General features: G+C 33.2%; 2 protein-coding genes across 2 annotated transcripts in view; one reads left to right on the top strand and one right to left on the bottom strand.

Annotated features, from left to right (window-relative positions):
* Positions 1-19,649: 19,649 nt before the first annotated feature.
* On the bottom strand, positions 19,650-21,793 carry LOC132121129 (anaphase-promoting complex subunit 16). Its single transcript, XM_059530303.1, has 4 exons — positions 21,653-21,793; positions 21,005-21,153; positions 20,715-20,789; positions 19,650-20,012 (listed from the first exon to the last, which is right to left on the bottom strand). The coding sequence occupies exons 2-4, from the start codon at positions 21,144-21,146 to the stop codon at positions 19,903-19,905; spliced, it is 327 nt and encodes a 108-aa protein (XP_059386286.1). The 5' UTR covers positions 21,147-21,153; positions 21,653-21,793; the 3' UTR covers positions 19,650-19,902.
* A 1,169-nt stretch (positions 21,794-22,962) lies between these two features.
* The window catches only part of ascc1 (activating signal cointegrator 1 complex subunit 1), a 12,824-nt gene continuing 9,223 nt past the window's right edge, over positions 22,963-26,563 (top strand). The window contains exons 1-6 of the mRNA XM_059531488.1: positions 22,963-23,114; positions 23,184-23,283; positions 23,948-24,045; positions 24,518-24,696; positions 25,898-26,031; positions 26,112-26,231. Of these exons, the coding sequence (XP_059387471.1) occupies positions 22,997-23,114; positions 23,184-23,283; positions 23,948-24,045; positions 24,518-24,696; positions 25,898-26,031; positions 26,112-26,231 (749 nt within the window). The 5' untranslated portion in view covers positions 22,963-22,996. The remainder of the gene's footprint in view (positions 23,115-23,183; positions 23,284-23,947; positions 24,046-24,517; positions 24,697-25,897; positions 26,032-26,111; positions 26,232-26,563) is intronic.

Here is a 26,563-nt window from a genome sequence, read left to right as displayed (position 1 = left end):
CTTTATATCGCACAATTCTGACTTTATGCCTCACAATTCTGACTTTATATCGCACAATTCTGACTTTTTGCCTCACAATTCTGACTTTATATCGCACAGTTCTGACTTTATATCGCACAATTCTGAATTTATATTACACAATTCTAACTTTATGCCTCAAAATTCTGACTTTATATCACACAATTCTGACTTTATTTCACAAAATTCTGACTTTATATCACACAATTCTGACTTAATGCCTCACAATTCTGACTTTATATCACACAATTCTGACTTAATGCCTCACAATTCTGACTTTATCTCACACAATTCTGACTTTATATCGCACAATTCTGACTTTATGCCTCACAATTCTGACTTTATATCGCACAATTCTGACTTTATATCACACAATTCTAACTTTATGCCTCACAATTCTGACTTTATATCACACAATTCTGACTTTATATCGCACAATTCTGACTTTATGCCTCAAAATTCTGACTTTATATCACAAAATTCTGACTTTATATCTCACAATTCTGACTTAATGCCTCACAATTCTGACTTTATATCACACAATTCTGACTTTATATCGCACAATTCTGACTTTATGCCTCACAATTCTGATTTTATATCGCACAATTCGGACTTTATGCCTCACAATTCTGACTTTATATTGCACAATTCAGACTTTATGCCTCACAATTCTGACTTTATATTGCACAATTCTGACTTTATGCCTCACAATTCTGACTTTATATCGCACAATTCTGACTTTATATCGCACAATTCTGACTTTTTGCCTCACAATTCTGACTTTATATTGCACAATTCTAACTTTATGCCTCACAATTCTGACTTTATATCGCACAATTCTGACTTCATGCCTCACAATTCTGACTTTATATCGCACAATTCTGACTTTATATCACGCAATTCTGAATTTATGCCTCAAAATTCTGACTTTATATCGCACAATTCTGACTTTATATCGCACAATTCTGATTTTATATCGCACATTTCTGACTTTATGCCTCACAATTCTGACTTTATATCGCACAATTCTGACTTTATATCGCAATATTCTGAATTTATGTCGCACAATTCTCACTTTATGCCTCAGAATTCTGACTTTATAGCGCACAATTCTGACTTTATATCGCACAATTCTGACTTTGTATCGCACAATTCTGACTTTATGCCTCACAATTCTGACTTTATATCGCACATTTCTGACTTTATATCACACAATTCTGACTTTATATCGCACAATTCTGACTTTATATTGCACAATTCTGACTTTATATCACACAATTCTGACTTTATATCTCACAATTCTGACTTTATGCCTCACAGTTCTGACTTTATATCACACGATTCTGACTTTATATCGCACAATTCTGACTTTATGCCTCACAATTCTGACTTTATATTGCACAATTCTGACTTTATATTGCACAATTCAGACTTTATGCCTCACAATTCTGACTTTATATTGCACAATTCTGACTTTATGCCTCACAATTCTGACTTTATATCGCACAATTCTGACTTTATATCGCACAATTCTGACTTTTTGCCTCACAATTCTGACTTTATATTGCACAATTCTAACTTTATGCCTCACAATTCTGACTTTATATCACACAATTCTGACTATATATCGCACAATTCTGACTTCATGCCTCACAATTCTGACTTTATATCGCACAATTCTGACTTTATATCACGCAATTCTGACTTTATGCCTCAAAATTCTGACTTTATATCGCACAATTCTGACTTTATATCGCACAATTCTGATTTTATATCGCACAATTCTGACTTTATGCCTCACAATTCTGACTTTATATCGCACAATTCTGACTTTATATCGCAATATTCTGAATTTATGTCGCACAATTCTCACTTTATGCCTCAGAATTCTGACTTTATAGCGCACAATTCTGACTTTATATCGCACAATTATGACTTTGTATCGCACAATTCTGACTTTATGCCTCACAATTCTGACTTTATATCGCACATTTCTGACTTTATATCACACAATTCTGACTTTATATCGCACAATTCTGACTTTATATTGCACAATTCTGACTTTATATCTCACAATTCTGACTTTATGCCTCACAGTTCTGACTTTATATCACACGATTCTGACTTTATATCGCACAATTCTGACTTTATGCCTCACAATTCTGACTTTATGCCTCACAATTCTGACTTTATATCACACAATTCTGACTTTACATCACATGATTCTGACTTTATATCACACAATTCTGACTTTATGCCTCACAATTTGGACTTTATAGTGCACAATTCTGACTTTATATCGCACAATTCTGACTTTATATCTTACAATTCTGACTTCATGCCTCACAATTCTGACTTTATATCGCACAATTCTGACTTTATATCACACAATTCTGACTTTATATCGCAATATTCTGACTTTATATCGCACAATTCTGACTTTATGCCTCACAATTCTGACTTTATATAGCACAATTCTGACTTTATATCACACAATTCTGACTTTTTGCCTCACAAATCTGACTTTATATCGCACAATTCTGACTTTATATCGCACAATTCTGACTTTATATCACACAATTCTAACTTTATGCCTCAAAATTCTGACTTTATATCACACAATTCTGACTTTATTTCACACAATTCTGATTTTATATCACACAATTCTGACTTAATGCCTCACAATTCTGACTTTATATTGCACATTTCAGACTTTATGCCTCACAATTCTGACTTTATATTACACAATTCTGACTTTATGCCTCACAATTCTGACTTTATATCGCACAATTCTGACTTTATATCGCACAATTCTGACTTTATGCCTCACAATTCTGACTTTATATCGCACAGTTCTGACTTTATATCGCACAATTCTGACTTTATATTACACAATTCTAACTTTATGCCTCAAAATTCTGACTTTATATCACACAATTCTGACTTTATTTCACAAAATTCTGACTTTATATCACACAATTCTGACTTAATGCCTCACAATTCTGACTTTATATCACACAATTCTGACTTAATGCCTCACAATTCTGACTTTATCTCACACAATTCTGACTTTATATCGCACAATTCTGACTTTATGCCTCACAATTCTGACTTTATATCGCACAATTCTGACTTTATGCCTCACAATTCTGACTTTATATTGCACATTTCAGACTTTATGCCTCACAATTCTGACTTTATATTGCACAATTCTGACTTCATGCCTCACAATTCTGACTTTATATCGCACAATTCTGACTTTATATCGCACAATTCTGACTTTATTCCTCACAATTCTGACTTTATATTGCACAATTCTGACTTTATGCCTCACAATTCTGACTTTATATCGCACAATTCTGACTTTATATCACACAATTCTAACTTTATGCCTCAAAATTCTGACTTTTTATCACACAATTCTGAGTTTATGCCTCACAATTCTAACTTTATATCGCACAATTCTGACTTTATATCGCACAATTCTGACTTTATGCCTCACAATTCTGACTTTATATTGCACAATTCTGACTTTATGCCTCACAATTCTGACTTTATATTGCACAATTCTGACTTTATGCCTCACAATTCTGACTTTATATTGCACAATTCTGAGTTAATGCCTCACAATTCTGACTTTATATCGCACAATTCTGACTTTATATCGCACAATTCTGACTTCATGCCTCACAATTCTGACTTTATGCCTCACAATTCTGACTTTATATCGCACAATTCTGACTTTATGCCTCACAATTCTGACTTTATATCGCACAATTCTGACTTTATGCCTCACAATTCTGACTTTATATCGCACAATTCTGACTTTATATCACACAATTCTGACTTTATATCGCAATATTCTGACTTTATATCACACAATTCTGACTTTATATCACACAATTCTGACTTTATATCGCACAATTCTTACTTTATATCACACAATTCTGACTTTTTGCCTCACAATTCTGACTTTATATCGCACAATTCTGACTTTATATCGCACAATTCTGACTTTATATCACACAATTCTAACTTTATGCCTCAAAATTCTGACTTTATATCACAAAATTCTGACTTTATATCACACAATTCTGACTTAATGCCTCACAATTCTGACTTTATATCACACAATTCTGACTTTATATCGCACAATTCTGACTTTATGCCTCACATTTCTAATTTTATATCGCACAATTCTGACTTTATGCCTCACAATTCTGACTTTATATTGCACAATTCAGACTTTATGCCTCACAATTCTGACTTTATATTGCACAATTCTGACTTTATGCCTCACAATTCTGACTTTATATCGCACAATTCTGACTTTATATCGCACAATTCTGACTTTTTGCCTCACAATTCTGACTTTATATTGCACAATTCTAACTTTATGCCTCACAATTCTGACTTTATATCACACAATTCTGACTTTATATCGCACAATTCTGACTTCATGCCTTACAATTCTGACTTTATATCGCACAATTCTGACTTTATATCACGCAATTCTGACTTTATGCCTCAAAATTCTGACTTTATATCGCACAATTCTGACTTTATATCGCACAATTCTGATTTTATATCGCACAATTCTGACTTTATGCCTCACAATTCTGACTTTATATCGCACAATTCTGACTTTATATCGCAATATTCTGAATTTATGTCGCACAATTCTCACTTTATGCCTCAGAATTCTGACTTTATAGCGCACAATTCTGACTTTATATCGCACAATTATGACTTTATGTCTGACTTTATATCACACAATTCTGACTTTATATCACACAATTCTGACTTTATATCACACAATTCTGACTTAATTCCTCACAATTCTGACTTTATATCACACAATTCTGACTTTATATCGCACAATTCTGACTTTATGCCTCACAATTCTGACTTTATGCCTCACAATTCTGACTTTATATCGCACAATTCTGACTTCATGCCTCACAATTCTGACTTTATATCGCACAATTCTGACTTTATATCACACAATTCTGACTTTATATCACACAATTCTGACTTTATATCACACAATTCTGACTTAATGCCTCACAATTCTCACTTTATATCACACAATTCTAACTTTATGCCTCAAAATTCTGACTTTTTATCACACAATTCTGAGTTTATGCCTCACAATTCTAACTTTATATCGCACAATTCTGACTTTATATCGTACAATTCTGACTTCATGCCTCACAATTCTGACTTTATATCGCACAATTCTGACTTTATATCGCACAATTCTGACTTCATGCCTCACAATTCTGACTTTATGCCTCACAATTCTGACTTTATATCGCACAATTCTGACTTTATGCCTCACAATTCTGACTTTATATCGCACAATTCTGACTTTATGCCTCACAATTCTGACTTTATATCGCACAATTCTGACTTTATATCGCAATATTCTGACTTTATATCGCAATATTCTGACTTTATATCACACAATTCCGACTTTATATCACACAATTCTGACTTTATATCGCACAATTCTTACTTTATATCACACAATTCTGACTTTTTGCCTCACAATTCTGACTTTATATCGCACAATTCTGACTTTATATCGCACAATTCTGACTTTATATCACACAATTCTAACTTTATGCCTCACAATTCTGACTTTATATCACAAAATTCTGACTTTATATCACACAATTCTGACTTAATGCCTCACAATTCTGACTTTATATCACACAATTCTGACTTCATATCGCACAATTCTGACTTTATGCCTCACAATTCTGACTTTATATCGCACAATTCTGACTTTATGCCCCACAATTCTGACTTTATATTGCACAATTCAGACTTTATGCCTCACAATTCTGACTTTATATTGCACAATTCTGACTTTATGCCTCACAATTCTGACTTTATATTGCACAATTCTGACTTTATATCGCACAATTCTGACTTTTTGCCTCACAATTCTGACTTTATATTGCACAATTCTGACTTTATGCCTCACAATTCTGACTTTATATTGCACAATTCTGAGTTTATGTCTCACAATTCTGACTTTATATCGCACAATTCTGACTTCATGCCTCACAATTCTGACTTTATGCCTCACAATTCTGACTTTATATCGCACAATTCTGACTTTATGCCACACAATTCTGACTTTATATTGCACAATTCTGACTTTATGCCTCACAATTCTGACTTTATATTGCACAATTCTGAGTTTATGCCTCACAATTCGGACTTTATATCGCACAATTCTGACTTTATATCACACAATTCTGACTTCATGCCTCACAATTCTGACTTTATGCCTCACAATTCTGACTTTATATCGCACAATTCTGACTTTATGCCTCACAATTCTGACTTTATATCGCACAATTCTGACTTTATGCCTCACAATTCTGACTTTATATTGCACAATTCTGACTTTATATCACACAATTCTGACTTTATATCACAATATTCTGACTTTATATCACACAATTCCGACTTTATATCACACAATTCTGACTTTATATCGCACAATTCTTACTTTATATCACACAATTCTGACTTTTTGCCTCACAATTCTGACTTTATATCGCACAATTCTGACTTTATATCGCACAATTCTGACTTTATATCACACAATTCTAACTTTATGCCTCAAAATTCTGACTTTATATCACAAAATTCTGACTTTATATCACACAATTCTGACTTAATGCCTCACAATTCTGACTTTATATCACACAATTCTGACTTTATATCGCACAATTCTGACTTTATGCCTCACAATTCTGACTTTATATCGCACAATTCTGACTTTATGCCTCACAATTCTGACTTTATATTGCACAATTCAGACTTTATGCCTCACAATTCTGACTTTATATTGCACAATTCTTATATTGCACGACTTTATATCGCACAATTCTGACTTTATATCGCAATATTCTGACTTTATGTCGCACAATACTGACTTTATGCCTCACAATTCTGACTTTACATTGCACAATTCTGACTTTATGCCTCACAATTCTGACTTTATATCGCACAATTCTGACTTTATATCACACACATCTAACTTTATGCCTCAAAATTCTGACTTTATATCACACAATTCTGAGTTTATGCCTCACAATTCTAACTTTTTATCGCACAATTCTGACTTTATATCGCACAATTCTGACTTTATGCCTCACAATTCTGACTTTATATCGCACAATTCTGACTTTATGCCTCACAATTCTGACTTTATATTGCACAATTCTGACTTTATGCCTCACAATTCTGACTTTATATTGCACAATTCTGACTTTATATCGCACAATTCTGACTTCATGCCTCACAATTCTGACTTTATGCCTCACAATTCTGACTTTATATCGCACAATTCTGACTTTATGCCTCACAATTCTGACTTTATATCGCACAATTCTGACTTTATGCCTCACAATTCTGACTTTATATTGCACAATTCTGAGTTTATGCCTCACAATTCTGACTTTATATTGCACAATTCTGACTTTATATCGCACAATTCTGACTTCATGCCTCACAATTCTGACTTTATGCCTCACAATTCTGACTTTATATCGCACAATTCTGACTTTATATCACACAATTCTAACTTTATGGCTCACAATTCTGACTTAAAGCCTCACAATTCTGACTTTATATCGCACAATTCTGACTTCATGCCTCACAGTTCTGACTTTATATCGCACAATTCTGACTTTATATCACACAATTCTGACTTTATATCACACAATTCTGACTTTATATCACACAATTCTGACTTAATGCCTCACAATTCTGACTTTATATCACACAATTCTGACTTAATGCCTCACAATTCTGACTTTATATCACACAATTCTGACTTAATGCCTCACAATTCTGACTTTATATCACACAATTCTGACTTTATATCACACAATTCTGACTTTATAACACACAATTCTGACTTAATGCCTCACAATTCTGACTTTATATCACACAATTCTGACTTTATATCGCACAATTCTGACTTTATGCCTCACAATTCTGACTTTATGCCTCACAATTCTGACTTTATATCGCACAATTCTGACTTTATATCGCAATATTCTGACTTTATGCCTCACAATTCTGACTTTATATTGCACAATTCTGAGTTTATGCCTCACAATTCTGACTTTATATTGCACAATTCTGACTTTATATCGCTAAATTCTGACTTCATGCCTCACAATTCTGACTTTATGCCTCACAATTCTGACTTTATATCGCACAATTCTGACTTTATGCCTCACAATTCTGACTTTATATCGCACAATTCTGACTTTATGCCTCACAATTCTGACTTTATATTGCACAATTCTGACTTTATGCCTCACAATTCTGACTTTAAATTGCACAATTCTGACTTTATGCCTCACAATTCTGACTTTATATCGCATAATTCTGACTTTATATCGCACAATTCAGACTTTATATCACAATATTCTGACTTTATATCGCACCATTCTGACTTTATGACTCACAATTCTGACTTTATATCGCACAATTCTGACTTTATATCACACAATTCTGAGTTTATGCCTCACAATTCTGACTTTATATCGCACAATTCTGACTTTATATCACACAATTCTGACTTTATATCACACAATTCTGACTTTATATCACACAATTCTGACTTAATGCCTCACAATTCTGACTTTATATCACACAATTCTGACTTTATATCGCACAATTCTGACTTTATGCCTCACAAATCTGACTTTATGCCTCACAATTCTGACTTTATATCGCAATATTCTGACTTTATGTCGCACAATTCTGACTTTATGCCTCACAATTCTGACTTTATATTGCACTATTCTGAGTTTATGCCTCACAATTCTGACTTTATATTGCACAATTCTGACTTTATATCGCACAATTCTGACTTCATGCCTCACAATTCTGACTTTATGCCTCACAATTCTGACTTTATATCGCACAATTCTGACTTTATGTCTCACAATTCTGACTTTATATCGCACAATTCTGACTTTATGCCTCACAATTCTGACTTTATATTGCACAATTCTGACTTTATGCCTCACAATTCTGACTTTATATCGCACAATTCTGACTTTATATCGCACAATTCAGACTTTATATCGCAATATTCTGACTTTATATCGCACCATTCTGACTTTATGACTCACAATTCTGACTTTATATCGCACAATTCTGACTTTATATCACACAATTCTAACTTTATGGCTCACAATTCTGACTTAATGCCTCACAATTCTGACTTTATATCGCACAATTCTGACTTCATGCCTCACAATTCTGACTTTATATCGCACAATTCTGACTTTATATCACACAATTCTGACTTTATATCACACAATTCTGACTTAATGCCTCACAATTCTGACTTTATATCACACAATTCTGACTTTATATCACACAATTCTGACTTTATATCGCACAATTCTGACTTTATGCCTCACAATTCTGACTTTATGCCTCACAATTCTGACTTTATATCGCACAATTCTGACTTTATATCGCAATATTCTGACTTTATGTCGCACAATTCTGACTTTATGCCTCACAATTCTGACTTTATAGCACACAATTCTGACTTTATATCACACAATTCTGACTTTATGCCTCACAATTCTGACTTTATAGCGCACAATTCTGACTTTATAGCGCACAATTCTGACTTTATATCGCACAATTCTGACTTTATATCGCACAATTCTGACTTTATATCACACAATTCTAACTTTATGCCTCAAAATTCTGACTTTATATCACACAATTCTGACTTTATATCACACAATTCTGACTTAATGCCTCACAATTCTGACTTTATATCACACAATTCTGACTTTATATCGAACAATTCTGACTTTATGCCTCACAATTCTGACTTTATATCGCACAATTCTGACTTTATGCCTCACAATTCTGACTTTATATTGCACAATTCAGACTTTATGCCTCACAATTCTGACTTTATATTGCACAATTCTGACTTTATGCCTCACAATTCTGACTTTATATCGCACAATTCTGACTTTATATCGCACAATTCTGACTTTTTGCCTCACAATTCTGACTTTATTTTGCACAATTCTGACTTTATGCCTCACAATTCTAACTTTTTATCGCACAATTCTGACTTTATGCCTCACAATTCTGACTTTATATCGCACAATTCTGACTTTATGCCTCACAATTCTGACTTTATATTGCACAATTCTGACTTTATGCCTCACAATTCTGACTTTATATTGCACAATTCTGAGTTTATGCCTCACAATTCTGACTTTATATCGCACAATTCTGACTTCATGCCTCACAATTCTGACTTTATGCCTCACAATTCTGACTTTATATCGCACAATTCTGACTTTATGCCTCACAATTCTGACTTTATATTGCACAATTCTGAGTTTATGCCTCACAATTCTGACTTTATATCGCACAATTCTGACTTTATATCGCACAATTCTGACTTTATGCCTCACAATTCTGACTTTATATTGCACATTTCAGACTTTATGCCTCACAATTCTGACTTTATATTGCACAATTCTGACTTTATGTCTCACAATTCTGACTTTATATCGCACAATTCTGACTTTATATTGCACAATACTGACTTTATGCCTCACAATTCTGACTTTATATTGCACAATTCTGACTTTATGCCTCACAATTTTGACTTTATATCGCACAATTCTGACTTTATATCACACAATTCTAACTTTATGCCTCAAAATTCTGACTTTATATCACACAATTCTGAGTTTATTCCTCACAATTCTAACTTTTTATCGCACAATTCTGACTTTATATCACACAATTCTGACTTTATGCCTCACAATTCTGACTTTATATCGCACAATTCTGACTTTATGCCTCGCAATTCTGACTTTATATTGCACAATTCTGACTTTATGCCTCACAATTCTGACTTTATATTGCACAATTCTGAGTTTATGCCTCACAATTCTGACTTTATATTGCACAATTCTGACTTTATATCGCACAATTCTGACTTCATGCCTCACAATTCTGACTTTATGCCTCACAATTCTGACTTTATATCGCACAATTCTGACTTTATGCCTCACAATTCTGACTTTATATTGCACAATTCTGACTTTATGCCTCACAATTCTGACTTTATATTGCACAATGTTGAGTTTATGCCTCACAATTCTGACTTTATTTCGCACAATTCTGACTTTATATCGCACAATTCTGACTTTATGCCTCACAATTCTGACTTTATTTCGCACAATTCTGACTTTATGCCTCACAATTCTGACTTTATATTGCACAATTCTGACTTTATGCTTCACAATTCTGACTTTAAATTGCACAATTCTGACTTTATGCCTCACAATTCTGACTTTATATCGCACAATTCTGACTTTATATCGCACAATTCAGACTTTATATCGCAATATTCTGACTTTATATCGCACAATTCTGACTTTATGACTCACAATTCTGACTTTATATCGCACAATTCTGACTTTATATCACACAATTCTAACTTTATGGCTCACAATTCTGACTTAATGCCTCACAATTCTGAATTTATATCGCACAATTCTGACTTCATGCCTCACAATTCTGACTTTATATCGCACAATTCTGACTTTATATCACACAATTCTGACTTTATATCACACAATTCTGACTTTATATCACACAATTCTGACTTAATGCCTCACAATTCTGACTTTATATCACACAATTCTGACTTTATATCACACAATTCTGACTTTATATCACACAATTCTGACTTTATGCCTCACAATTCTGACTTTATGCCTCACAATTCTGACTTTATATCGCACAATTCTGACATTATATCGCAATATTCTGACTTTATGTCGCACAATTCTGACTTTATGCCTCACAATTCTGACTTTATAGCGCACAATTCTGACTTTATATCACACAATTCTGACTTTATGCCTCACAATTCTGACTTTATAGCGCACAATTCTGACTTTATAGCGCACAATTATGACTTTATATCACACAATTCTGACTTTATGCCTCACAATTCTGACTTTATGCCTCACAATTCTGACTTTATATCGCAATATTCTGACTTTATGTGGCACAATTCTGACTTTATGCCTCACAATTCTGACTTTATAGCGCACAATTATCACTTTATATCACACAATTCTGACTTTATGCCTCACAATTCTGACTTTATATCGCAATATTCTGACTTTATGCCTCACAATTCTGACTTTATATCACACAATTCTGACTTTATGCCTCACAATTCTGACTTTATGCCTCACAATTCTGACTTCATATCGCAATATTCTGACTTTATGCCTCACAATTCTGACTTTATATCACACAATTCTGACTTTATGCCTCACAATTCTGACTTTATATCGCAATATTCTGACTTTATGCTTCACAATTCTGACTTTATATCACACAATTCTGACTTTATGTCTCACAATTCTGACTTTATGCCTCACAATTCTGACTTTATATCGCACAATTCTGACTTTATATCACACAATTCTGACTTTATATCACACAATTCTGACTTTATGTGGCACAATTCTGACTTTATGCCTCACAATTCTGACTTTATAGCACACAATTATGACTTTATATCACACAATTCTCACTTTATGCCTCACAATTCTGACTTTATATCGCACAATTCTGACTTTATATCACACAATTCTGACTTTATATCACACAATTCTGACTTTATATCACACAATTCTGACTTAATGCCTCACAATTCTGACTTTATATCAGACATTTCTGACTTTATATCGCACAATTCTGACTTTATGCCTCACAATTCTGACTTTATGCCTCACAATTCTGACTTTATATCGCACAATTCTGACTTTATGCCTCACAATTCTGACTTTATGCCTCACAATTCTGACTTTATATCGTACAATTCTGACTTCATGCCTCACAATTCTGACTTTATATCGCACAATTCTGACTTTATATCACACAATTCTTACTTTATATCACACAATTCTGACTTAATGCCTCACAATTCTGACTTTATATCACACAATTCTGACTTTATATCACACAATTCTGACTTAATGCCTCACAATTCTGACTTTATATCACACAATTCTGACTTTATATCGCACAATTCTGACTTTATGCCTCACAATTCTGACTTTATGCCACACAATTCTGACTTTATATCGCACAATTCTGACTTTATATCGCAATATTCTGACTTTATGTCGCACAATTCTGACTTTATGCCTCACAATTCTGACTTTATAGCGCACAACTCTGACTTTATATCACACAATTCTGACTTTATGCCTCACAATTCTGACTTTATAGCGCACAATTCTGACTTTATAGCGCACAATTCTGACTTTATATCACACAATTTTGACTTTATGCCTCAAAATTCTGACTTTAAGCCTCACAATTCTGACTTTATATCACACAATTTTGACTTTATGCCTCACAATTCTGACTTTATGCCTCACAATTGTGACTTTATAGCGCACAATTATGACTTTATATCACACAATTCTGACTTTATGCCTCACAATTCTGACTTTATATCGCAATATTCTGACTTTATGTGGCACAATTCTGACTTTATGCCTCACAATTCTGACTTTATAGCGCACAATTATGACTTTATATTACACAATTCTGACTTTATGCCTCACAATTCTGACTTTATATCGCAATATTCTGACTTTATGTGGCACAATTCTTACTTTATGCCTCACAATTCTGACTTTATATCACACAATTCTGACTTTATATCACACAATTCTGACTTTATATCACACAATTCTGACTTAATGCCTCACAATTCTGACTTTATATCACACAATTCTGACTTTATATCACACAATTCTGACTTTATGCCTCACAATTCTGACTTTATGCCTCACAATTCTGACTTTATATCGCACAATTCTGACATTATATCGCAATATTCTGACTTTATGTCGCACAATTCTGACTTTATGCCTCACAATTCTGACTTTATAGCGCACAATTCTGACTTTATATCACACAATTCTGACTTTATGCCTCACAATTCTGACTTTATAGCGCACAATTCTGACTTTATAGCGCACAATTATGACTTTATATCACACAATTCTGACTTTATGCCTCACAATTCTGACTTTATGCCTCACAATTCTGACTTTATATCGCAATATTCTGACTTTATGCCTCACAATTCTGACTTTATAGCGCACAATTATCACTTTATATCACACAATTCTGACTTTATGCCTCACAATTCTGACTTTATATCGCAATATTCTGACTTTATGCCTCACAATTCTGACTTTATATCACACAATTCTGACTTTATGCCTCACAATTCTGACTTTATGCCTCACAATTCTGACTTCATATCGCAATATTCTGACTTTATGCCTCACAATTCTGACTTTATATCACACAATTCTGACTTTATGCCTCACAATTCTGACTTTATATCGCAATATTCTGACTTTATGCTTCACAATTCTGACTTTATATCACACAATTCTGACTTTATGTCTCACAATTCTGACTTTATGCCTCACAATTCTGACTTTATATCGCACAATTCTGACTTTATATCACACAATTCTGACTTTATATCACACAATTCTGACTTTATGTGGCACAATTCTGACTTTATGCCTCACAATTCTGACTTTATAGCGCACAATTATGACTTTATATCACACAATTCTCACTTTATGCCTCACAATTCTGACTTTATATCGCACAATTCTGACTTTATATCACACAATTCTGACTTTATATCACACAATTCTGACTTTATATCACACAATTCTGACTTAATGCCTCACAATTCTGACTTTATATCACACATTTCTGACTTTATATCGCACAATTCTGACTTTATGCCTCACAATTCTGACTTTATATCGCACAATTCTGACTTTATGCCTCACAATTCTGACTTTATGCCTCACAATTCTGACTTTATATCGTACAATTCTGACTTCATGCCTCACAATTCTGACTTTATATCGCACAATTCTGACTTTATATCACACAATTCTTACTTTATATCACACAATTCTGACTTAATGCCTCACAATTCTGACTTTATATCACACAATTCTGACTTTATATCACACAATTCTGACTTAATGCCTCACAATTCTGACTTTATATCACACAATTCTGACTTTATATCGCACAATTCTGACTTTATGCCTCACAATTCTGACTTTATGCCACACAATTCTGACTTTATATCGCACAATTCTGACTTTATATCGCAATATTCTGACTTTATGTCGCACAATTCTGACTTTATATCGCACAATTCTGACTTTATGTCGCACAATTCTGACTTTATATCGCACAATTCTGACTTTATATCGCAATATTCTGACTTTATGTCGCACAATTCTGACTTTATATCGCACAATTCTGACTTTATGCCTCACAATTCTGACTTTATGCCACACAATTCTGACTTTATATCGCACAATTCTGACTTTATATCGCAATATTCTGACTTTATGTCGCACAATTCTGACTTTATGCCTCACAATTCTGACTTTATAGCGCACAACTCTGACTTTATATCACACAATTCTGACTTTATGCCTCACAATTCTGACTTTATAGCGCACAATTCTGACTTTATAGCGCACAATTCTGACTTTATATCACACAATTTTGACTTTATGCCTCACAATTCTGACTTTAAGCCTCACAATTCTGACTTTATATCACACAATTTTGACTTTATGCCTCACAATTCTGACTTTATGCCTCACAATTGTGACTTTATAGCGCACAATTATGACTTTATATCACACAATTCTGACTTTATGCCTCACAATTCTGACTTTATATCGCAATATTCTGACTTTATGTGGCACAATTCTGACTTTATGCCTCACAATTCTGACTTTATAGCGCACAATTATGACTTTATATCACACAATTCTGACTTTATGCCTCACAATTCTGACTTTATATCGCAATATTCTGACTTTATGTGGCACAATTCTTACTTTATGCCTCACAATTCTGACTTTATATCGCACAATTCTGACTTTATATCGCACAATTCTGACTTTATATCGCACAATTCTGACTTTATATCGCACAATTCTGACTTTATGCCTCACAATTCTGACTTTATATCGCACAATTCTGACTTTATGCCTCACAATTCTGACTTTATATCACACAATTCTAACTTTATGCCTCACATTTCTGACTTTATATCGCACAATTCTGACTTTATATCGCACAATTCTGACTTTATATTGCACAATTATGACTTTATTTCGCACAATTTTGACTTTATATCGCACAATTCTGACTTAATGCCTCACAATTCTGAGTTTAAGTGTGTGTATTTACTTATAACTAGGTTGCAAGTTTAATCCTGAAAGAGGGTGAACTGGAGGGTGACTAAAACAGATTGTTTTGGATCAAAAACATGTTGAGTAAAACTTATTTACAGTTGTATAATGATCCTTACAACTTCTAGGAAATACTGCAATAATTGCTGGAAGGTTTCCGGGTTAAAACTTAATCCTGTTTGTCCATTTGAATGAAAGCCTTTGACCACTTTAACTGTGTTTAATAATAAACCATTTCTTCAGGACAAAGAATTGAGCAACCAAAGCAAATACAGTTTTAAAATTTCAAGCACTCTCTCCTTGAGACTGAGTGAAGATTCACAAGTGTGCTTTTATTTAAGTTCATGCACACAATCCTACACATATAATGCAACAGAGGTTTGTTGGAGGGAAGCCAAACTTCACAGATGTACTTCAGCAGAGGAGGACAAACAGTTCTCGCCGAATATAGGAGGAACCACAGACAAAAACAATGACACGGGTCCCCCTTCCAGGAACAAAACATACAGTCCTAGTTCATTTACATTTCACACTATCATATGTCATATATTTTATGATCATAAGGCAAATCACCCAAATGTTGGCATGCATGAAAACAACAACAGAACTTGTTTTGTACATCTGAAACCATGAAAGAGCAATTTGTGCAATATGCAAATCTTAATATATGCATATGCAAGAAACTGTAAAAAATATGTTCAGCTCATATTTCACACCAAAAATAAAAAAATATTATTTTGCATTAAATGCAGTATATTCAAAGGACCACAAAGATTTTCTTTTAAACCCCAATTACTGTAATACAAAAATATGTATTTTCCTTCATTGTAATATAATAATGACATATAATTTAAAATGTGCTTAAATAATAAATTGTATGTGTGTGTGTGTGTGTATATACATTTAATTTGTGACTAAAAAAAACATAACAATAACAGTAATGAAAATCTAACAAGAATCACTAGATTGTGAATAATAAGAACTTAAAAAATCTGTCTAATATATTTCTCATGAGCTTCACCCTTGTGTTTCCGGCATTAGGACCCAGAGGTCTATAGCTATAGCGTTAGAAACGCCCTTTTGTTTAATATAGACAATCAACATCTCAGCGAGAACAGAACAGAACGTACAGTACTTTCATTCAGAAACATCTCTGCGGTCTGCTTTGATACAGTCTGATAAACATCTGCTGATGTTCAAGGCTCATCAAGCATCTAAAGGCACTCAGAGCAACGTTTACACAAGACTCACATTGCATTGCTTTCTCTTTCCCGCTCAAGTTTAACATGAACTTTAACTTTTATTCTTATTATTTCAGCATTAAAGCAGTAAGCTCATTGTAGGTGAGAGCTTTGACTGAGCACTGTGCTTGCTTCAGCTCAAGGACAAAGACTTTAGGCTCTTATTTACATTCTTCTGTCAGTCCCCCGCTCTGTGTTCCTACTGGACCGTGTGCAGCACGACTCCTACACACCCTCAGCCATTGTTTTAGCCAAGCAGAGTTTTTACACATGCTCAGTTGACTAAATAATAATTGCAGACGAATCTAATGAAAACAGACTGACTGAAGTCACTGAAAAACATTTTTGTACAGGTAAAGATTTTAATTTGACACACTTCTGCTCTTTGCAAAAGCCTTACGCTTTCAATAACAAAATGCATTGACAAACACATGGTTTGAACTTTGTGTGAGATTTTAACATGAAAAATTAGACACCAACAGAAAATGAAAATTATTTATTAATTTTTTTTTTTTTTTTTATAACTGTTGAAATGTTCTAAAAAAGACAAGGAACATTCATGCAAAAAAAAGAATTATATACAGTACTGACCAAAAGTTTAGAAACATTAATATTTTTAATGTTTTTGAAAGAAGTTTCTTCTGCTCATCAAGCCTGCATTTATTTGATCAAAAATACAGAAAAAACAGTAATATTGTGCTATATTATTACAATTTAAAATAATTGTTTTTAAATTTATTATACTTTAAATTATCATTTATTTCTGTGATGCAAAGCTGAATTTTTAGGATCATTATCACATGATCCTTTAGAAATCATTCTAATATGATGATTCATTATCAAAGTTGGAAACAGTTCTGCTGCTTCATGTTTGTTCAGAACATGTGATACTTTTTTAGGATACTTTGATGAATAAAAAGTTTAAAAAAAGAAAAAAAAAGAAGCTATGTTTTTAAAATATAAATATTTTGTAATAACAATATACACTACTGGTCAGTAATTTGGGGTCAGTAATTTTTTTTCTTTCTTTTTAAAAAAAATAAAATCAATACTTTTATTCAGCAAGGATGTATTAAATTGATAAAAAGTGATAGTAAAGAAAATATATTATTGGAATATATATTATTAGAATTATTTTTTTTATTTTGAATAAATGCAGTTCTTTTTAACCTTTTATTGATCAAATATATGAGACAGCAGAACTGTTTCCAACACTCATAATAAATCAGAATATTAGAATGATTTCTAGATGATCATGTGATCGACTGATGTTACATGTGACACTGAAGGCTGGAGGAATGATGCTGAAAATTCAGCTTTGCATCACAGGAATAAATTATATTCAAATAGAAAACTATTATTTTAAGTTGTAATAATATTTCACAATATTACTGTTTTTCTGTATTTTTGATCAAATAAATGCAGGCTTGATGAGCAGAAGAAACTTCTTTCAAAAACATTAAAAATAGTAATGTTTCTAAACTTTTGGTCAGTACTGTATATATATATATATATATACACAAACACACACAAAAAATACTAAATTATATAAAATATATTTTATTACACACACACACACACACACAACAGTTTTTGTTGTACCGCCCCATTTATACTTTTTAACTGAATAACTAATTGTTTTTGCAACAGATTTATGCGGATTCTGAACAATTTGAATAAATATATTTTGCTTTTTTTTAAATAGATGCAAACAGTTATTATTAAACTACACCAAGATTTTTTGAATGGAGAATCTGACCTGTTTCATTCACTTATGACTGACAAATCATGCATAACATTAAGTTAATTAATTTCTTAATGTTAAAACTGTATAATCCACTATGCAAATTTATGCAATTCAAATACATAGCCTAAATCTTATTTTTTTTGAGCACATTAAGAAAGTAAATAAAATTGATGATGATTTCATTCAAATCTTTAAACTTTATGTAAATATTTAAATGCACACTTTGATCATCATTTAAATAAAGTCATACATTATGAATTGTGCTTAAAAAGGCTTTATTGTACATGTATTCAGAGTTCATACATGTAATATCAAGACTGTGAAAACATGGGGTTAAAGTATTCCTAAAACCTTTAAACCAAAAACACAAGGCATATTTAGACACATGATCACAAAACATAATGTTGGCGATTATAAATCAGTGCAAAACATCATACACCTACATGTGACAAAAACAGGCTTATGAATATGTTTACGGGCACAGAAACTGATCTGTCTGTGCTGAATGCAGTCATGAGGTCGTGAATCCCAGGAGCTGCTCGATTGGTTTATATTTCCATTCATCCGCCTCCAGCTGCTCCACCAGTCCGGCCAGACGCTCCATCCGTGACACCTGCTGATCTGAGATCAGAGACAATCCAGATCAACCATCAGTGAAGCTCAAATTCTCATTCAAACTCTAATGTTCACAGAGATTTAAAGGGACAGTCCACCCGAATTCTGAACTATAATGAACATCCTCCGTTCCTCCCAGATCAGGATGAGTTTGTTTCTTCAACAGGTTTGTAGAAATGCAGCATTGCATCAGTGTCTCATCAATGGATGCTCTGCAGTGAATGGGTGCCGTCAGAATGAGAGTTGAAACAGCTAAAAAAGGTGAAACAAATCCAGCATTAAGACATTTTTAACTCAAATAATCCATAATAACACTTCCTCCAGTGAACAAGTGTTCTGGTCTGAATCAGGAGAGAAATCTGCACAGATCAAGCAGCGTTTAAACAGATCTAAACTAATATGTGAGAGACAACAGCAGATGCACTTGTTCACTGGAGGAAGTGTTATTATGGATTAATTGAGTTAAAATCATCTTAATGCTGGATGTGTTTCATCTTTTGTCTTCTCCAGATGTTCACTGATGGACTGGAGTGCTGTGGATTATTGTGATGTTTTTATCAGACTCTCATTCTGACGGCACCCATTCACTGCATGAAGAAACAAACTCATCCTGATCTTGGATGAACTGAGCGTGAGCACATGTTCATTCAACATGCATTTTCAGATGAACTATTCCTTTAAGTAAACCAAGTGTTTTTTTTAACTCACCATGTTTAACCTGCTTCAATGTGGATGCAACTTGATAGCTGAAGACAGACTCGCATAAAAATCGATCAGATCCATCTGTGGGGGAAAAAAGGCAAATGTATGCATGCAGTAGATTGTGAGTAAAAAACAGACTGAAGGACACAGAGTCGAACTGCTTCTTCTGTTTCAGTCTCTGCTGAGCTCATTATATAACAGGGTTTTGTGGCAGACAGTCTGTGCCATTTCTGAGCTACTGAAGGACAAACATGGAATTCAGAAATGCTAAAGAAAGAGGGATACAGTGCACACACCCTCCATCATCTCTCCGGCTCCTTTGGGATATGTGTACAGCACTTTTCTGGGCGGGATGAGCTCGGAAGCACTGAAGCCGGATCCGATCACCGAGCTGCTGCTGACTCCTCCAGCCGAGGACGAGGACGAAGATGCTGCCATTCACAGTCTGTTCAGATCATAACAAACACAAGAACATGCCATAACGTTCTGTTGACTGAATATAAAATTATAAAAAAAAATACATATACATTTTATATAACTATATACAATAATATTATTTTAATACAATATATATATAAATAAATAAAAATATATAAATACGTATTTACAAACATCTTTGCATTAAACAACACTTATGCTCTTTTGCAAAAGCGTCACGGTTTCAATAAAAAGCTCTGTATGACAGGTTATAGAAAAGCAGTACACACACAAAACAATCACAGCATTGCTTTATATTACTTTCTTTTTAACTTTGACGTTTTAATTAAAAACACAATAAACAATGGCATTGACAATTTGGATTTATAAAAGCAACACTCGTAACAGAGGAAGAACACGAGTATTAACATCCTTCCACACTTCATTAGCGTTTCACGAGCAATATATATATCGGTATATATACAAGAATTAATCAAAATAAAGTGAAGTATGTGTCATTTGTTAACCTGCGTCGCGCCGCTACTGTTTCCTCACTGCGTTCGTTTACGTCAAATTGACGCTGATCCGACGTCGCAGCGTCACCTGACATCGTGGCGCCAAGAGGCACATTTATTTATTTTTATTCAACCGTTAATTTACTACGTTATTGGACAGTGTTATTGTAATAAAAATATAAACGTCAATGTTAATGGAGACGTATCTTGACAATTAAAAGCTAATAGCGCGATATCGGTTACTTTTCTATTATTTAAATGCGTATTAAATATTTAAATATTATATATATTTCATTATAATATGTTAAAGATTGTATTATTATAATTATTATAATTATTTTTTGATAATATTCTCTCGGCAGAGGGCTTTTAAGCGAGAAGCTGAAAGCGGAAGTGGAGTCTCGTCTTCATCAACAGTTTCGTGCAAACACACCAGCTCAAAGGTAGAAAGATTAATCATTTAATTAAATAATTAATATGCATGCGTTCTTGCGTGTATATGTTCTGTGTTGATGTTTTTCATGTGTTCTGAGTTGTTTCGTGCGGTTTATTCGTGTTTATTTAGTTCAGACAGGCATCGGTTGAAGCACATGATCTATAAAAATATATATTTTTATTAATTTATGAGACATGTAAACGTCTTTCTGCTGAATTTCAGTGTTTTCAGAAGATGTCATGAACGAACTGTTCTTGTAGACACTTCGTCCCACCAAAATGATGATCTTGATAGTTGTGTTTCAGTGGAAACATAATAAATTGATCATGTTTACTGACGAGCCTAGATTCTTTTTTTTTTTTTTTTTTTTTTTTTTAAATATAGATTTTTTTTTTTTGTAATCTGCTGGTTATGTTCAATTAATATGAAATGTCAGCATATAAATATTGTTAAATTGTAAGTTTTAGTTTATAAATTTATAAATATGTTTTATACATACACTGACATAAAAAAAAGGTTTGGGATCACCAAGTATTTAATAAAAAATACAGAAAAATCAGTAAAATTGTGAAATATTTTTGCAATTTAAAATAACAGTTTTCTATTTTAATATACTATAAAATATAATTTATTTCTGTGATGTGCAGCTGTATCTTCAGCATCATTACGCCAGTCTTCAGAGTCACATGATCTTCAGAAATCATTCTAATATGATTTATTATTATTATTATTATCAACGTTAGAAACTCTGATGAATCACAAGTTAAAAAAGAACAACATTTACTTAAAAATAGACCTCTTTTAGGAATCTGACTTCCTCTTTAGTGACTGGAATGTGAGTCCTACAGTTATATTCCGGTCCAGTGCTGTATATTTAGATGAACTGTTTCCTCTCTGTCTCTTCCAGCAGTTTGTGCGTGATGGAGATCTTGCGTCCGGCTCTCGTTAACATCAATGGCAGAATCTACAGAAAAAATCCAGTCCAGGAGGAGTGTTATGAAGAAGAAGAGGAGGAGGATTATCCGTGTTCAGGAGCAGGTTTGTATCAGCTCCACTGCTGCGTGTCTTTAGTATGATGTCATATAAAGTGAACGTGTTGTTCCACAGCAGCCGAGCCGTGTCTAGACGAACCGTGTGATGCGTACGACATCGAGCAGACGGACAGAGGCTTCCGCTGCGCCATAGACGTTCCCAGCGTCCTTTACAAGTCAGTACATGAGTTCTAGATCACGCTCACACACACAAAACTGACTTTGATTTCTGCATTTACATCTAGAATTTACAAAAAGGCTAGTTTTTAGTCAGACTTGGTTGGTTATGTTCAGCAATTTGCACTTTCTGCATCAAAATTGTGTGTTTATATCATATATGTATATATTATATTTCACTATTTTGAGTTAACGTCTCACAATTCTGACTTTATTTCAAAATTTTATCAGACTGCAATTTTTCACAAGTTTAGGATATAGTTTGAGTTAATTTCTGCACTTTTTGCACACCTCACTTTTTTTTTTTACTGAGTTTATGCCTTCATGTTTATAGCGCACAACTCTGTCCCCTTCTAGCGTTTTTAAGAGTACATCCCACAGTTTTGCATTAAAATCTCGCAATTCAGAGTTTCTAAAACTGCAAGTATACATCCTCTAATTATTACTTTTTTCAAATTTCGTCAATCACAAAATGCATATTCCCTTATATGAAAATATGTTGGTGCATTCCATGTTTTATTCATATTAATGCACAAAATGATATATTGTGTTCACAGTGAAATAAAATCATTATTAGTATATTAGATTTCTATATATGTTTTAATTCTAATGCAGAAACAGAGGTTTTTCATATGCATCTCGACTGTGTTCTTGTGTTCTCAGGTATATAATCGGGAAGAAGGGAGAGACTCGTAAGCGACTGGAAACAGAGACGAAAACTTCCATCAGCATCCCGAAACAAGGCGTGGAAGGACAGATCGGTAAGATCAGCACAAACCCCTCTCTTCTGAGCTATTACTTGAATTCATCCCACAGTATTTGTGCAGACATAAATCACATCTCGAACTCTCAGGGAATGCATTAAAGCATATATGCATCAACTCTAACAACCCATAATGCCTTAGCTACTGTATAGAAACTGCTGTAGGATGATTTGCATGCTTTAAACCCACGTTATGTCGAGATAGAAGTCATCTAGTTTGTTGCTCATGTCTGAACACACTCAGAAGCAGAAGGTTGTTAGGTTTCGTTTGGCGTTAAATGAATGTGCATGATGCGTTTGCAACTAAAAACGAAGGTGCTTAGGTCAGAATGTTCTAGTAGCAGGATGTACTGGTGTCAGCGTGTTGTTGTGTGCAGCGGTGAGGACTGTATGTTCTCCCTGTGGTTGTTCTGTGGCTTTACAGAAGCGCACGTCTGTGTGTCTGTGTGTGTGTGTGTGTGTGTGTTCAGTGATCACAGGTGCATACCGAGCAGCCATCACCTCAGCTGTAACCCGCGTTGAGGTTTTGATCGACAGCTTTCGGAGGAAGCAGCCGTTCACACACTTCCTGTCATTTGCATTGAATCATCCTCAGGTGCAGAAGGGCTTCCTGCGGTTTCGAGAGCAGGTGCTCGAGCGATGTGGACAGGTGAGAACATTAACTCGTGAAGTCAACACACAGACAGAAGTGACCACAATTACTTTATTAAGATTGCATGAATTCAATCTAGTATTGTAACACATACATTTTGTATTATAATATATGGTTAATGTAATATAATATATTATTTAATATAATATAATGGTAACAGCAAAATTCACCCCCATTTACCTTCTTAATTATTGTTCCTGTTTTTATTGTTGCCAGTAGTGTTAAAAAAATGTAATTTAATATTTGTTATTTTAGGATTTGATTATATAGTTTAACATGATATAACAAAATAAAGATACAGCAGAATTCATTCTATTTAATTTCTGGACATATTGTTGGTAGTAGTTAATGCATAAATTCATTTTAATGTTAATTTAAAGATTTCATGTAATTTTACTTGCATAAATTAAATTATATTTTTTCCTTTTTCTTTTTTCTTTGTATTGTTGGTAGTAGTTAATGCATAAGTTTAATGTAAATGTAAAGATTTAATTTCATTTTAATTTTACTTGCATAAATTCAATTTAACGTTAATTTAAAGATTTTATTTAATTATCATAAATTTAATTTATTATTTTATTTTATTATTTTTTTTTTACTTCCTTGACATTGTTGCCAGTAGTTAATGCATAATTTTAATTTAAAGATTTAATTTTAATTTAATTTAGTTAAATTTTTGTTTTATTTAATTTTTATTGCCTAAATTTAATTTAATGTTAATCTAAATATTTAACCTTAATTTAATTTATTTTATTTGCAAATTTTATTTATTTATTATTTTATTATTATTATTATTTATTTATTTTATTTCATTTATTACATTTATGCATAAATTAAATTTAATGTTAATTTAAATATTTAATTAAAATTGTCTTCTCTTCTAGTAACGTTAATGTAAAATAGTTTATTATTTATATTATATTATTATCTTATGGTCTTATTGTTGCCAGTACGTAATGCAAAAGTTAAATATAATATTAATGTAAAAATGTAATCAGGTTAATAAATATATTATTTATGTTATATTAAAAGGTTAATGGCATAATGTGATACGGTCACAGTAAAATCCACTCTGTTCTGAGTTCTTGATCCTGGTCTTGTTGTGAGTGATTAATAGTGGTGATAAAAAGGCATCTCTGAAATGTTGGCTAGGTTTGCGTCTCGCCTCTTTGAGTTGGTGTTGATGTGTGGTGTGCAGGACGCAGGGGTGGATGAGAGTATCTTTCAGAACCCAGCCAAGCTCCACCTGACCATCGGCACGCTGGCCCTGCTGAACGAACAGGAAGTGACACGCGCGAGCGAGCTCCTGCAGCAGAGTCGGGATGTCATCAGGTCATTACTGCAGTCTGTGAAGCATCAGAACAGACCGCAGCGACGGTCAGCAGAGTCAATGTGCTGCTTTATCTCCACAGAGACATAACTGAAGGCAAACCACTTCCTGTGGAGGTCCGAGGAATTGAGTATATGAATGATGACCCCTCGATGGTGGACGTTCTGTACGCCAAAGTCAGGGTTCAAGACGGATCTGACAAGTAAGATACCATTCATTCCACTCAAAGATGAAGATGGTCATCATTTACTCCCTCTCACATCAATCCAAACATATGACTTCAGAGCACTAGTTATGATGCGTTCATGTGTGTACCAAAATCTGACACATTAATCTAATATAATAAGAATTTTTTATATATATCAATGAGATTGTAATGTTGTCTTAGTATCATTTATGTACTATGATACTATTTATTAATTTTTTAAATTAGATTTAAGATTAAATATTTTAATTTTAGTTGGTCATTTTTTTAATAATTCTATTTAACTTTAGTTTTATTTCTATTTTAGTGAGGGGAATCTACAACTTAAA

This window comes from Carassius carassius, chromosome 39 (genome assembly GCF_963082965.1).
Source record: "Carassius carassius chromosome 39, fCarCar2.1, whole genome shotgun sequence".
NCBI classification, from domain to species: Eukaryota; Metazoa; Chordata; class Actinopteri; order Cypriniformes; family Cyprinidae; genus Carassius; species Carassius carassius.
Note: the sequence above shows the minus strand (reverse complement) of the source record. Positions and strands in the feature narration are given on the sequence as shown.

What these genes read in the sequence shown, in the direction of transcription:
- LOC132121129 (XM_059530303.1), bottom strand. Translation starts at nt 21,146, where the DNA reads ATGGCAGCATCTTCGTCCTCGTCCTCGGCTGGAGGAGTCAGCAGCAGC. An exon ending in AGCCGGAGAGATGATGGAGG is followed by an intron (nt 20,790 to 21,004) that starts GTGTGTGCACTG and finishes TTTCCCCCACAG; the next exon opens with ATGGATCTGATCGATTTTTA. An exon ending in ATTGAAGCAGGTTAAACATG is followed by an intron (nt 20,013 to 20,714) that starts GTGAGTTAAAAA and finishes CTCTGATCTCAG; the next exon opens with ATCAGCAGGTGTCACGGATG.